Source organism: Anabrus simplex, chromosome 4 (genome assembly GCF_040414725.1).
Source record: "Anabrus simplex isolate iqAnaSimp1 chromosome 4, ASM4041472v1, whole genome shotgun sequence".
Classification (NCBI taxonomy): Eukaryota; Metazoa; Arthropoda; class Insecta; order Orthoptera; family Tettigoniidae; genus Anabrus; species Anabrus simplex.
Window position 1 is genome coordinate 141,715,713 of NC_090268.1, and position 12,726 is coordinate 141,728,438.

Consider the following 12,726-nt stretch of genomic DNA (forward strand, 5'->3'; position numbering starts at 1 on the left):
GGTGGTAGAATTATTCAGGTTGAAATTACCCCAGTAGTTACATCTGGGTTGGAAAGCATATTGCAACACCTCAAATACAAAAGCCTACTAGACCTGGAAAGGATCAAAGCCAGCTACCTCAAGAGATTCACATCATCGCATCTAGTCGATGTCCTGGCAGAACTCTTTATTTGCCGAAGAGATGAGTCAAGACCATCGAGTTGGTCTTGGATGAGGCTACAGCTGTTACTGCCATGTGCATCCGAATATGAAGAACTGCTGTGGATACAACAAAGAAGAGGAATGAAATATGGAGTGAGCGGCGCGGACAAGGAATGAGGACTGGACAAGAGGATTGTACGAATTGCGACACGTATTTATCAGTGCATGTGTATCGTACTATGTTAAGTGCGACAGATACCACATCTTGGGGTGGTGCAAGCAGAGGAAAACTTCCCTAACACAATCCTGCAAAGAGTAATTTTCTAAATTCTTAATGGAATACAAACTAACCATTATCATTGAATTTAGTTGAATTATATGGCCATTGGCTGCAATAAAATTGATTATTACCTATTAACTTGAGTTCTCGACTCGCCTCACTATACTACGGAGAACTACGAGTCATCCAACTCTACACTAAATCGGAAATGGATCAACAAGGATGGCAATCTTCCTATAGACAGCAAAGATACTTTTATACGTTTTGTCAAATTTGTTATGTCCTAGAATGTGCATGCGTCTCACTTCTGAAAGGATAGTCCAGGAGATCTGGCGAGTTTCCGCCTGATCCGTAATATTTTTGTAGATAACCTAAACTTACGGAAACGAAATACAGTGTGTCATCGTCAATTGACATGAAATTAAAAGGAATATATGTCTACTTAATCCCCCTCTGGGTGGGGGCGGTAGAATAACACCCACGATATCCGCAGCCTGACGTAACAGGCGACTAAAAGGGGCTCTGAACTTAGGAGTGGGTTGGCGACCACGGGGACTTTAGCTGAGTCCTGGCATTGCTTCCACTTGTGCCAGGATCCTCACTTTCATCTATCCTATCCGACCTACCATGGTCAACTCTTGTTCTTTTTCGACGCCGACAGTATTAGGTGTCGACGTCTAGGGAGTCTCTCATTTTCACGCCCTTCGTGGCCCTTGTCTTTCTTTGGCCGATACCTTCATTTTTCGAAGTGTCGGATCCCTTCCATTTTTTCTCTCTGATCAATGTTATATAGAGGATGGCTGCCTAGTTGTACTTCCTCTTAAAACAATAATCAGCACCACCACACCTGTATAATTGAATGTAATCTGTAATTCGAAACACTGAAAGTCTAATTGGTAGATTGTACACATGGCAACTTCTTACTATGATATCCTTCCAATTTCAATTACGAGTTTTGTGGACACTGTACATTCATTATGAAGTTTATTTCCTGTAGTGCCTATATAAGAGCCTAATTTGGCATTTGCCTCTTTATTTCTAGTGCCAATCAATCTTCAGTTTAAATGAAACTTCAAACAGCTTGATGCAATCTTGGACGATGGCTTTGTAAGATCACTCGATAGAAAATTTTCCACATTCTATAAAGTTACATCCTCCCTGACAATACATCAGTCAGCTTATTTAACGCTACCAACTCAAAACAATATAAAATACTGGCACTCTCTTCGTACATTGCAAATTCATTAACATAATTTAAAAGATCCAATCTGAATATATTTCAAAAATCCATATATTTATTTCTGATAACCAGTCAAAACTCGTACACAGGCTCCCCCCCCCCCCCTATGGGTGGGGGCAGTAGAATAACACCCACGGCATCCCCAGCCTGTCGTAACAGGCGACTAAAACGAGCCCCACGGGTTCTCAACATCGGAGCATGGGTTGGCGACCACGGGGACCTTAGCTGAGTCCTGGCATTGCTTCCACTTGTGCCAGGCTTCTCACTTTTATATATATCCTGTTCGACTTCCCTTAATCAACTCTTGTTCTTTTCCGACCCCGATGGTATCAGAGCACTCAAGGGCTAGGGAGTCTCATTTTCACACTCTTCGTGGCCCTTGTGTTACTTCGGCCGATATCTCCATTTTCGAAATGTCGGATTCCTTCTATTTTTTCTCTGTGATTAGTGTGTTATATAGAGGGTGCTGCCTAGTTGCTCTTCCTCTTAAAACAGTAATCACCACCACCACCACCACTCGTACAAGGCCTAAAATAATTTTTCCTGGATAGAAGACATAGGAGAGATTCATCCGAAAGACTGGTCAATGCCCGCTCGGTGGCCATGACCATTAAGGCATCGAATCTCAAAGGTCTGACATCGTGGTTAGCCAGTTCGAGTCCCCTTGGTCGAAAATTTTTTTCAACAAATCGTCCGTTGGATAGGGTCGGTTGTAAAGCCTTGAGCACACTCCTTGGTGCTATTCGGCAGAGTAGTCTGTTTCACTCCCTCCCTTTCTACTATCATACATTCATTCATCTCATTTCATTAACGCCTCTAATGAGGTTAACGCTGGGAAGGGCATCCAGCAGTAAAATCTCACCACGGAGATACATCTCACTTCACACCCGACACCATAAATAAAAGGAACAAGCATAGGACATACATTCGATACCCTGGTCAAGAATACAGAACTGAAATTGCTTTCAAAACGGGCCATCTAATCGCTATTCAAGCACCGAGTCTTAGAATAAAATCTCCCCAAATAAACTGAGCAATCTTTCAGTGAAGTGGGGGCAGTACAATAACAGTAACCCCTGCCTATAAGAGGCGACTAAAAGGGGCCCCAAGGACTCTCAACTTGGGATCGTGGGTTGACGACCACAGGGCCCTTAGCTGAGTCCTGGGATTCCTTCCACTTCCTTGTACGAGGGTCCTCATTTTCATCTATCCTATCCGACCTTCCTTGGTCAACTCTCGTTCTTTTCCAACCCCAATGATATTACAGCATTCGAAGCCTAGGGGGTCTTTCACTTTCCAGCCCTTCATGGCCCTTGTCTTTTATTGGCCTGTACCTTCATTTTTCAAAGTGTTGGTTACCTTCCCCCTCTGGTGGAGACAGTAGAATAACACCCACGGTATCTTCTGCGTGTTGTAAGAGGCTATTAAAAGAGGCCCCAGGCTCTCAACTTGGGAGTGTAGGGTGGCGACCATGGGGTCCTTAGCTGAGTCCTGACATTGTTTCCACTTCTGCCAGGCTCTCACTTTCATCTTTACTAACCGACTTCCGTTGGTCAACCCTTGTTCTTTTCCGACCCTGGCAGTATTAAGTTTATAAGGCCTAGGAAGTCTTTCATTTTCACGCCCTTCGTGGCCTTTGCCTTCCATTGGCCAATAACTTCATTTTTCGAGTGTTGGACTCCTTCCAGTTTTCCCTCTGATTAGTTCTAATAGAGGATGGTTGTCCAGTCGTACTTCCTCTTAAAACAATAATCACCACCACCACCATGCTGTGAACCTAAGCCAGTCAGCCTTCTTGAAATTATATCTCCTGCAGAACGGAACATTCCTGGGTCTTACTGCAGCAAATACTTCACACATTATTGATCTGAGTTCCATGTTTGGTACTGGACTACAGACTGACTTCACATGCTGCCGACTTAATAAGACAACGATTATATCCTCTTCTCCATCTACCACTGCTAAAGGATGCTGGTGGTTTAGCATTGTGTATATGAGTCAGCTGATTTAACCCAGCCTTTTCTTGCAGTGCAGTGTCATTCTTGTCATCAGACTCGTAGCCCCGAACAGTACTAAGGCAGTTAAAATCACCAATAAGTATCTTTACACGTTGATTCTGAATGTTGGGAGGTTTCTTGACTGTGAATTCAATGGTAGATGGCTTATACAAAGATGAGATCGTGCAGTTATTGATCTCTATGGTGAAGTAGCGAGTATAATTATCCTCTGTTAAGGTTGTGGATGGAATCTGAACATCAGGTTGGACAAAGAGGCACTCAGGCCTAGATGCTCTTAACTTACAGCAGGAGTGTGGGTTGGCAACCATGGGGCCCTTAGATGAGTCATGACATTGCTTCCACTTACCTGTGCCAGGCTCCTCACTTTCATCTATCCTATCTGACCTCCCTTGGTCAACTCTTATTCTTTTCCAACCCCAACGGTATTAGGTGCTGAGGCATAGGGCGTCTTTCATTTTTACGCCCATCGTGGCTCTCATCTTTCTTTGACCGATACCTTAATTTTTCGAAGTGTTGAACCCCTTCCAATTTTTCCCTCTGATCAGTGTTAACATAGGATGGATGCCCAGTTGTACTCCTTAATAATTACTACCACTACCACCTGAATGTAATGACTTGTTTTATGAAATGATTTTTTTAATTATAGAAATATAACAATTATATATTCAAAATCAAAAATTAATCTTACTAAGAGCAAACTCCACATTAAGAAGCCAATGTCTAATATTGTATAAGACACGATGCTTAATGGTTAAACAAGATTCTTTTAAACGTCAGCAGATAATTGTAATTCTACAAAATTATGTAGCACAATTTGGAAGCCTACTGACAGCAGAAAGATGCAGTAGTCATATGTTGGATATTGAAGTTTATGTGCTTTCATTCTCCTCAGTCTAGATTTGGGAGTAATTTTATCCATACCTACTGTACAGAAGTTGCAAAAGAGAATTTGCAATTGGAACTCTAATATTTGACAGTATGACATATTTTACAAAGCATGGAGTTGCCTGATTTTTTTTTTTAAGTCATAATTTTTCCCAGTTAGATTTTTCTCAAATCCAATCTGCCAGTGAATGAAATGCCACTAAATCCCAGCAGGCAGCATCTGTTCTCCAGGTTCGGGGCAGCCTCACTGAAACCTGGCAGTTAGATAAAATGCCTTTGTGCGCTACGAGCCGGTTGTAATAATAGCCTATATGAAGCATCAAAGTGGATCAGAAAAATTATCTAAGGAGTACTCCAGAAGTGACGTACATCTCTAGTACGTGGATGAAGTCAATGATCCACAGCTTGACCCAGGAGCTGCCTGGCTAAGGTGAGAGACACAAAACTTGCAATGTTTTTTAATAGTTGTATAGTAACTTCTTATTTTTTCAGTATTACATTAGGGTGACCGACCTAGAACCAGAAAAAATACCTGGACACTTTTCTCGAACATTCTACTCGAATCATTTCATAAGGTCACTGACATATTATCGTAATTCCAGTGATGTAGAAAAAATAATAAATAACCCTACACATAAGAAATTTTTCGTAAAATTAACCAATAATAAGGGAACATGTCAACTGTAACATTACTTAAAAGTTATTTTTTCATTTTAGAATTTGCTTTACGTCCCACCAATATAGATAGGTCTTACGGCGACAACGGGATAGGAAGGGGCTAGCAGTGGGAAGGAAACAACCGTGGCCTTAATTAAGGTACTGCCCAGCATTTTCCTGGTGTGAAAATGGGAAACCATGGAAAACCGTCTTCAGGGCTGCCAACAGTGGGGTTCGAACCCACTACCTCCCAATCGCAAGCTGACAGCTCCGTGCCCCAACCCACGTAGTTACTCTCACTGATGTAAGAAGTTATTTTACCAACCTAGAAGGATGTATATGGCTGCATCTATTTTTGTCAAGTTACACTCACATTCTTGTATCATTCTACTGAATGTATGCCAAATGCTTTATTACTAAAGAAAATGAAAAAATGTTTTATTTATCTATAAAATGGCTAAGTTTGCCACATATTATGGCGTCTTCCTTCTAAATACATCAGATCTTGACGAGATACTTGCCTGATCAATCGATTTTTTTTTTTTTTTTTTTTTTGCTGTACGTCACACTGACACAGACAGGTCTTATGGCGACGATGGGACAGGAAAGTCCTAGGAGTGGGAAGGAAGCGGCTGTGGCCTTAATTAAGGTACAGCCCCAGCATTTGCCTGGTGTGAAAATGGGAAACCACGGAAAACCATCTTCAGGGCTGCCGACAGTGGGGGTTCGAACCCACGGTATACCCTGCCTGTCGTAAGATGCGACTAAAAGGACCCTCAGGGACTCAACTTGGGAGCATGGGTTGGCGACACAGGGCCCTTAGCTGAGTTCTGGCATTGCTTACTTATGGCAGGCTCCTCTCACTTTCATCTATCCTATCCGAACTTCCTTCGTGAACTCTCATTCTTTTCCGGCCCCGACGCTATTAGAGCATTCAAGGGCTAGGGAGTCATTTTCACGCCTTTCATGGCCCTTTTCCTCTTTTGGCCGATGCCTTCATTTTTCGAAGTATTGGTTCCCTTTCATTTTTTCCCTCTGGTTAGTACTATAAAGAGAATGGTTGCCTAATTGTATTTCCTCTTAAAACAACAATCACCACCACTATATGTCCCTTACGAAACCAAGTTAATGTAGTTTTGTCACATTTAATATCCATAACCATACATAAGTAACAGTCTTTCCAATATTTTGCCTTCCTCTTAGAAAACGAATGTAAAATATTAGCATCAGTTCTGTTATCATCAACAGCAAATGCACAAACCACGTTATGTCCAATAACACCATCACAAAAATCAGTTACGTCATTCCACTTAATAGGAACATCCTTAAAAACATACAGCAACAAATCAGAAACCATATTTTCATGACCTCCCATCTTTAGAAACGACAGATACATGTCCCGTCCCATAATTACAGAAGATACATCAGATTGATCAATCTTGAACCAATGTTGGCATTGCCATCAAAATAAATAATTTTCCTCCTTACATCTGACTTAAGAGCCCTATAAAGGGGCAGCCGCCGTCTGTAACGTCTTACATTCATAGCGACAGCAGTGCAAATAAGCAAGCTGTAACTTCCACGCTGCCTCAGCGCAAGCACACCACCAGCGATAAGGGACTTTAACTCTAGTCGTGATTGGTGTATATTGTTAGGAGGGGCAAAACGGCTAAATGATAATTTCTTGCCATGCACACAGCATGTGCTGCAGCCATAGAAAAAAGCCTCTGTTCACGTGACAGAGATTAGCCTGGATGTGCAAAAATAGTCCCAGCAACTAAATGAACCTTTTTCTTGCCGTGCAGACAGTATTCGCCGCAACCATAGAAGAAAGCCTCTCGAAGGGAGTGTGGCCGCAAAGAGAAGAAAAAAGCCTGTTGAAGGAAGTGAGGTCTCGAAGGGACCACCCTCTATTGGTGGGGATGGTAGAATAATACCCACAGTATCTTCTGCCTGTCATAAGAGGCAACTCAAAGGTATCCCAGGAGCTCTTAACTTGGAAGCATGGGTTGGCGACCACGGGTCCCTTAGCTGAGTCCTGGCATTGCTTTCACTTGTGCCAGGTTCCTCCCTGTCATCTATCCTATCTGACCTCCCTTGTCAACAATTGTTCTTTTCTGACCCTGACGGTATTAGGTTCCCAAGGCGTAGGGAGTCTCTCATTTTCCAGGCCTTCTTAGCCCTTTGGCCAGTACCTTCATTTTCTGAAGTGTCAGGTTCCTTCCATTTTTCTCCCTCTGATTAATGTTAATAGATGATGGTTGCCTACTTGTACTTCCTCTTAAAACAATGACCACTACCACCGAGATTCAAACCTCAACCTTCCCAGTGATAATCTCGTAGCTAAGTCACTGAACTAATTACGCTGCCCTTCCCACCCCAATGAGGTCACTGACCTCTAGAGACAGAAATAGTAATAGACATTGTAAAATATCTACTGGTTCTTCTTCTTCCCAGCGTTTTCCCACTGGTGCAGGGTCTGCTGTATAAATTATCTACTGGTGGATTTGAAAAAATATAGCCTATGAATTTGTAATTTTTAGGTCTGTTCATATAGTATACCTTTGGTACCTGAACAGAACTTGTTCTTCATATGTAAATGAGCACCTGTAAATAAACTGTGAAATATGGGGTTCTTTAACAGTATGTTTTTTTTTTTGCTAGTGGCTTTACGTCGCACCGACACAGATAGGTCTTGTGGCGACGACGTGATAGGAAAGGCTAGGAGTTGGAAGGAAGCCGCCATGGCGTTAATTAAGGTACAACCCCAGCATTTGCCTGGTGTGAAAATGGGAAACCGCGGAAAACCATCTTCAGAGCTGCCGACAGTGGGATTCGAACCCACTATCTCCCGGATGCAAGCTCACAGCCGCGCATGCCTAACCACACGGCCAACTCGCCCGGTAAACAGTTTTAAAACATCTAAGTAGCTAAGAAGACAGTACCCTCTTCATTACTCAGGAGGTAGGCTAAACCATCCTATCTCTCCAAGTCATGTTATATGATAGCTTAGGGATATGACGAATGAATGTGAACCCTCGAGCAACAGGGTGAAGAAAAAAAAAATGTATTGAGTTTCAATCCATTTCAAGGATGATGTAACATATCTGTTAATAATAGAAAATGAGGTGAGAAGGAAAATTAAAGATGGTGAAAAAAAAATAACTGTATGTTGTAATATATTACATCCATACCACGAAATTGGACGGTTGATGTCCCTCGTCCGCCTGATCTTGTTGTAACAATTATATCACCTCTCCCTTTTCCTGGCCCTGAACGAGCAAGAATTTTCTTGCTAGATTTCCATTCAGCAGATAGTTGGCAGTCACATCCACAGATAGTTAAGCCTAAAATCACATTCAAGCAAAACATTAACATTTTATCACCAATGAAAGTAACCATATTTATCGACGACTTTCATACTAAAATATTTCTAAACATGAATAGCCTAAGGGAGATTTCTAATGCATATTCCACTAAAAATGATAGCATTTTTAAAAAGTGTCTGATGAAAATTAAATTTCATAAGCTAACATAAATTACTGAATTAAAACAAAAAAAAACTGTGTGAATGACAAGATTAATATAAGTGATATGCATGCTGTCAAAATAATGTCCATACCTATTAAGTCTAAGGGCCCAGTACCAAGAAATTCACCACGAACTGTTACGAGTGTACCAGGAGGTCCCTCCTTGGGCGATATACCAGTAACCACAGGTGGCGGGGCCATTTTTAACTCTCACTACAAAAGTACAAACATTATAATACACAAAACACCGCTCTATCCACGAAGAAATACTTTAAACAAATTTGAGGTTAGGCTGTTTCGTAGGTATTCATAATATCAAATACTGACACAAACATCAATGATTCAACGTCTTCATTACTTGATCATTTCTAATATGATCGACATAATATGACATTTGCAATGCACGTTCAAACCAGCAAAATCTACGCTACGGTTTCACATAGTCGTATTTGACAGATTGAAGACAGCCATGATGTATCTATATCGCACTCCCACTGTGCACAGCCGTTGCCTACGAGATATGCACAGCGCAGCACAGCACAGTGCAGAGCACGAAAAGACAGCTACCGGATGCAGATTGAGCAGGCAGTGACCAAAAGACACCAGGCTACAGCAGGGCAGCCAATAAAACATAATATGAAAGGCTGGAAGTTGACAGAGGAATCCTGCGACATTTTTACGCAGATTACGGTACCTTCCAGCATAAACTTTTTCTTGCTGACTGTAATATGAACTTACGGATTCGTCCCAGTTTTACGGCTGGATGCCCTTCCTGACGCCAATCATCTGTGAAGAGTTATACTGCATTCGCTATTGTGTGTTTCTGTGGCAGTTTGTAGTGTAATGTGTTGCATTTGTGTGAAGAGAAGTGTACTTTGACGAACACCGAACCAGAGGAATTAACCATACGCAGTCTTTTCAGTTAAGTCTCGGCCCGGCCGGGAATCAAACCCGGGGCCTCTGGCCCGGAGATCAGTACGCTGACACTTGATATTCTCTAACATAATATTCTTTCAAAGAAAATTGCAAGGCATTCGAGGAAAAAGAAGTTTCTCGTGACCATACGGTACTCTGTATTAGGTACTCTAGCTTTCACGGAGTGGAATAGAAACTGCCAGTTGAGAAGTAATTGAGTCAAATTAGTGGAATTACTTGAAACGAACACTTTTTTTTTGGTAATGTTTACTTGTAATCGTTAAAAAAACAAAGCAAAGTCTTCTCCGTACAGTCCTTGTAGCGATGGAAGGTACTATACGCGCACTTTTTCTTGAGCCCGATTTTTACGGGGTGAGGAGCAAGGAGGGAGTGTTGCCAGTTCCGGTTATACTGCCAACTGGATGGAAATGAAATCTGAATTGAATCGATAATATGATCGATCGATATGAATTTTCTAAACATTTATTATCTTACGTCAACAATTGTGTCACACATACATTATTTAACATTATATAACATTTCTCAATGCGAATCTTGTTACTAGCATGAATTATATAGTTTGGCTTTGCTGTGTAAACAACAACAGTACTAGTTTGCAAAGTGTGCGCCAGATGTCGCACAGCGATGAATAAGCGATTCATAGTTTGTGTTTCAAAGGTTGCCGATATGGATGTCGAAGACAACCGATTCAGTACTACGGAGCTCCGGGCTCAAGAAAAAGTGCGCGTATAGTACCGGTAAAGGCTTCAACTATATGTAACCTCGGCACTTGAAGGGGTAGAGTGGTTAGCTGTACACCAGGCCGCCTTTGCTCCCAGGAATTAACATGGTACTCATTTTTGGTGTGGGCTGGTTGAACCTCAGGACCACTTGTAATCGTTATTTTTGTAAAATGTAATTTTTAATCCTAATTTACTTCTCGAAACAACATGGTAAATATTACATTCCAGTAATCGATATACATCGCATGAAAGCAGAAACATGGAACGGGGAAGGGGGGGGGGGGGGAGCGGCGGATAAGTGGTGATGACAACTGCTTCAGTTCTATCACAGTAGACAAGGACATTTACCAGTGCTGAATAAAGTACATTCTTACTTCTTTAGCTCTGTACTTCTAGTAATATCAATCATTGCTGCGGATGTTCTTCAAGTGCCCATGAAGGGCGTATTTTCAGTTAATGCAAAGTTGTATTTTCCGACAAAGAGATCGAGTCTTAAAGATGAGAATTTTAAGAAGCAATTATTTTGTAAAGTAATGGCAAACTGAAATGCTATAAGTCACTGAAATAAAACTGATGGGAAAATATAATTTCGAAATTTTCAAGGTACCATGTTTAGTCCTAGTGATGATGGCAACTTAATGTCTCTACAGAGCCATCTACAGGTAAAGCAGGAAGGTACGCTTGGCAACACTGTATCTATCTGTCAAGCGGAGGCTGATTAAAAAGTGGGCGTGTCCGATTTTGAATGACTTCACCCAAATTCACTACATTTAGATCAACACGGTGATTATGATAAATGCACACTCTTCGTAAAATGGCACTAAGAAACACACACATCAGTAAATGCATTCACTGAATTTAGAAATACACATTTTTCATTAATAAAAACAAAACACTTTAAGAACAGTACTCACAAGCTCAATTATTGTGGAGCGTTGACAGCTTCCTCCGCTTAGTGCCTTTATCCTCACTGCTGACATAACTCGTGTTCATCTGCTTTCAGCACTTATTTAACACGACATTAGAAAATGTAGACAATAAACAATCTATCGCACCGTTATTGTCACGCCCACAATGGCGGCGTTCAAACCAGAACTGTTGGTTTTCATCTTTTCCTAAAGCAGCTCAGGATAGAGAGAACAGAAATTCTTTATAATTTTCACAATCCAGGTAGTCTTCATACACCACTGTTCTGCAGACACACACAGCATCGACCATGACGGCCAGGTCAGGGATTTTTACCTGGACCTGAGGGTTGGTTCGAGGTCCACTCAGCCTACGTGATTAGAATTGAGGAGCTATCTGACGGTGAGAGAGCGGCCCCGGTCTAGAAAGCCAAGAATAACGGCCGAGGGGATTCGTCGTGCTGACCCGACGACACCTCGTAATCTGCAGGCCTTCGGGCTGAGCAGCGGTCGCTTGGTAGGCCAAGGCCCTTCAAGGGCTGTAGTGCCATGGGTTTGTTTTACGACGGCCACCACCACCATCCCCTGCCTGTCGTACGAAGCGACTAAAAGGGACCCAAGGGGTTCTCAACTTAAAGCATGGGTTGGTGACCATGGGGCCCCTTACCTGAGTCTTGACATTGCTCCCACTTACTTGTGCCAGGCTCCTCACTTTCATCTATCCTGTCCTGTACGACTTCCCTTAGTCAGATCGTGTCCTTTTCCGACTCCGACGCCATCAGAGCATTCGAGGCTTAGGGGGCCTTTCATTTTCACGTCCGTCATGGCCCTTGTTTTTCCTTGGCCGAACCCTTCATTTTTCGAAGTGTCGGATCCCTTCCATTTTTTTCACTCTAATAGTGTTATTTAGAGGATGGTTGCCTAGTTGAACATCCTCTTAAAACAATAATCAACACCACCACTATCCGACCTTCCATGGTCAACCCATGTTCTCTTCTGACTGACCCGACAGTATACATACGAGGCCTATGGTGTCTTATTTTCATGCTGAGGCGACTAAAAGGGGAAGTGTGGGAACTCTTCCGTTTTTCCTTTGGTGTTAAGAGAGGATGGTTGGACAGCTTTTATTTCTGCTTAAAGCATCAAACACCACTACAACCACCAACTAACTGAGAATTTAACTGGTATTGATACACTAGTCTGTGTGATATAGGGACATTTTACATTGAAAATATCACATGCTTGAAACTGAGATTGGGAGTAATTCAATATGAAAACTCACATTGTTTTTGTTATTAGTTAGGATATAATTTAGTTTCAAATTTATTCTAGTTTTTGTTTACATTATTATTTGCATTATTATAATAGTTTCAATTTTAAATTCCATTGTATCTAACAAGTATCACACCTTG

General features: G+C 41.8%; 1 protein-coding gene across 2 annotated transcripts in view; it reads right to left on the reverse strand.

The window, feature by feature from the left end:
• The window catches only part of Sec5 (secretory 5), a 99,900-nt gene extending 90,668 nt beyond the window's left edge, over positions 1-9,232 (reverse strand). Inside the window, exons 1-3 of one of the 2 annotated variants that reach the window (XM_068227474.1) lie at positions 9,079-9,232; positions 8,844-8,964; positions 8,416-8,568 (exon numbers count right to left, since the gene is read on the reverse strand). In XM_068227474.1, the coding sequence (XP_068083575.1) occupies positions 8,416-8,568; positions 8,844-8,952 (262 nt within the window). In that variant the 5' untranslated portion in view covers positions 8,953-8,964; positions 9,079-9,232. Of the gene's footprint in view, positions 1-8,415; positions 8,569-8,843 lie in introns of both variants that reach the window. The other variant, XM_067146319.2, reaches the window with a different exon arrangement.
• Positions 9,233-12,726: the final 3,494 nt, after the last annotated feature.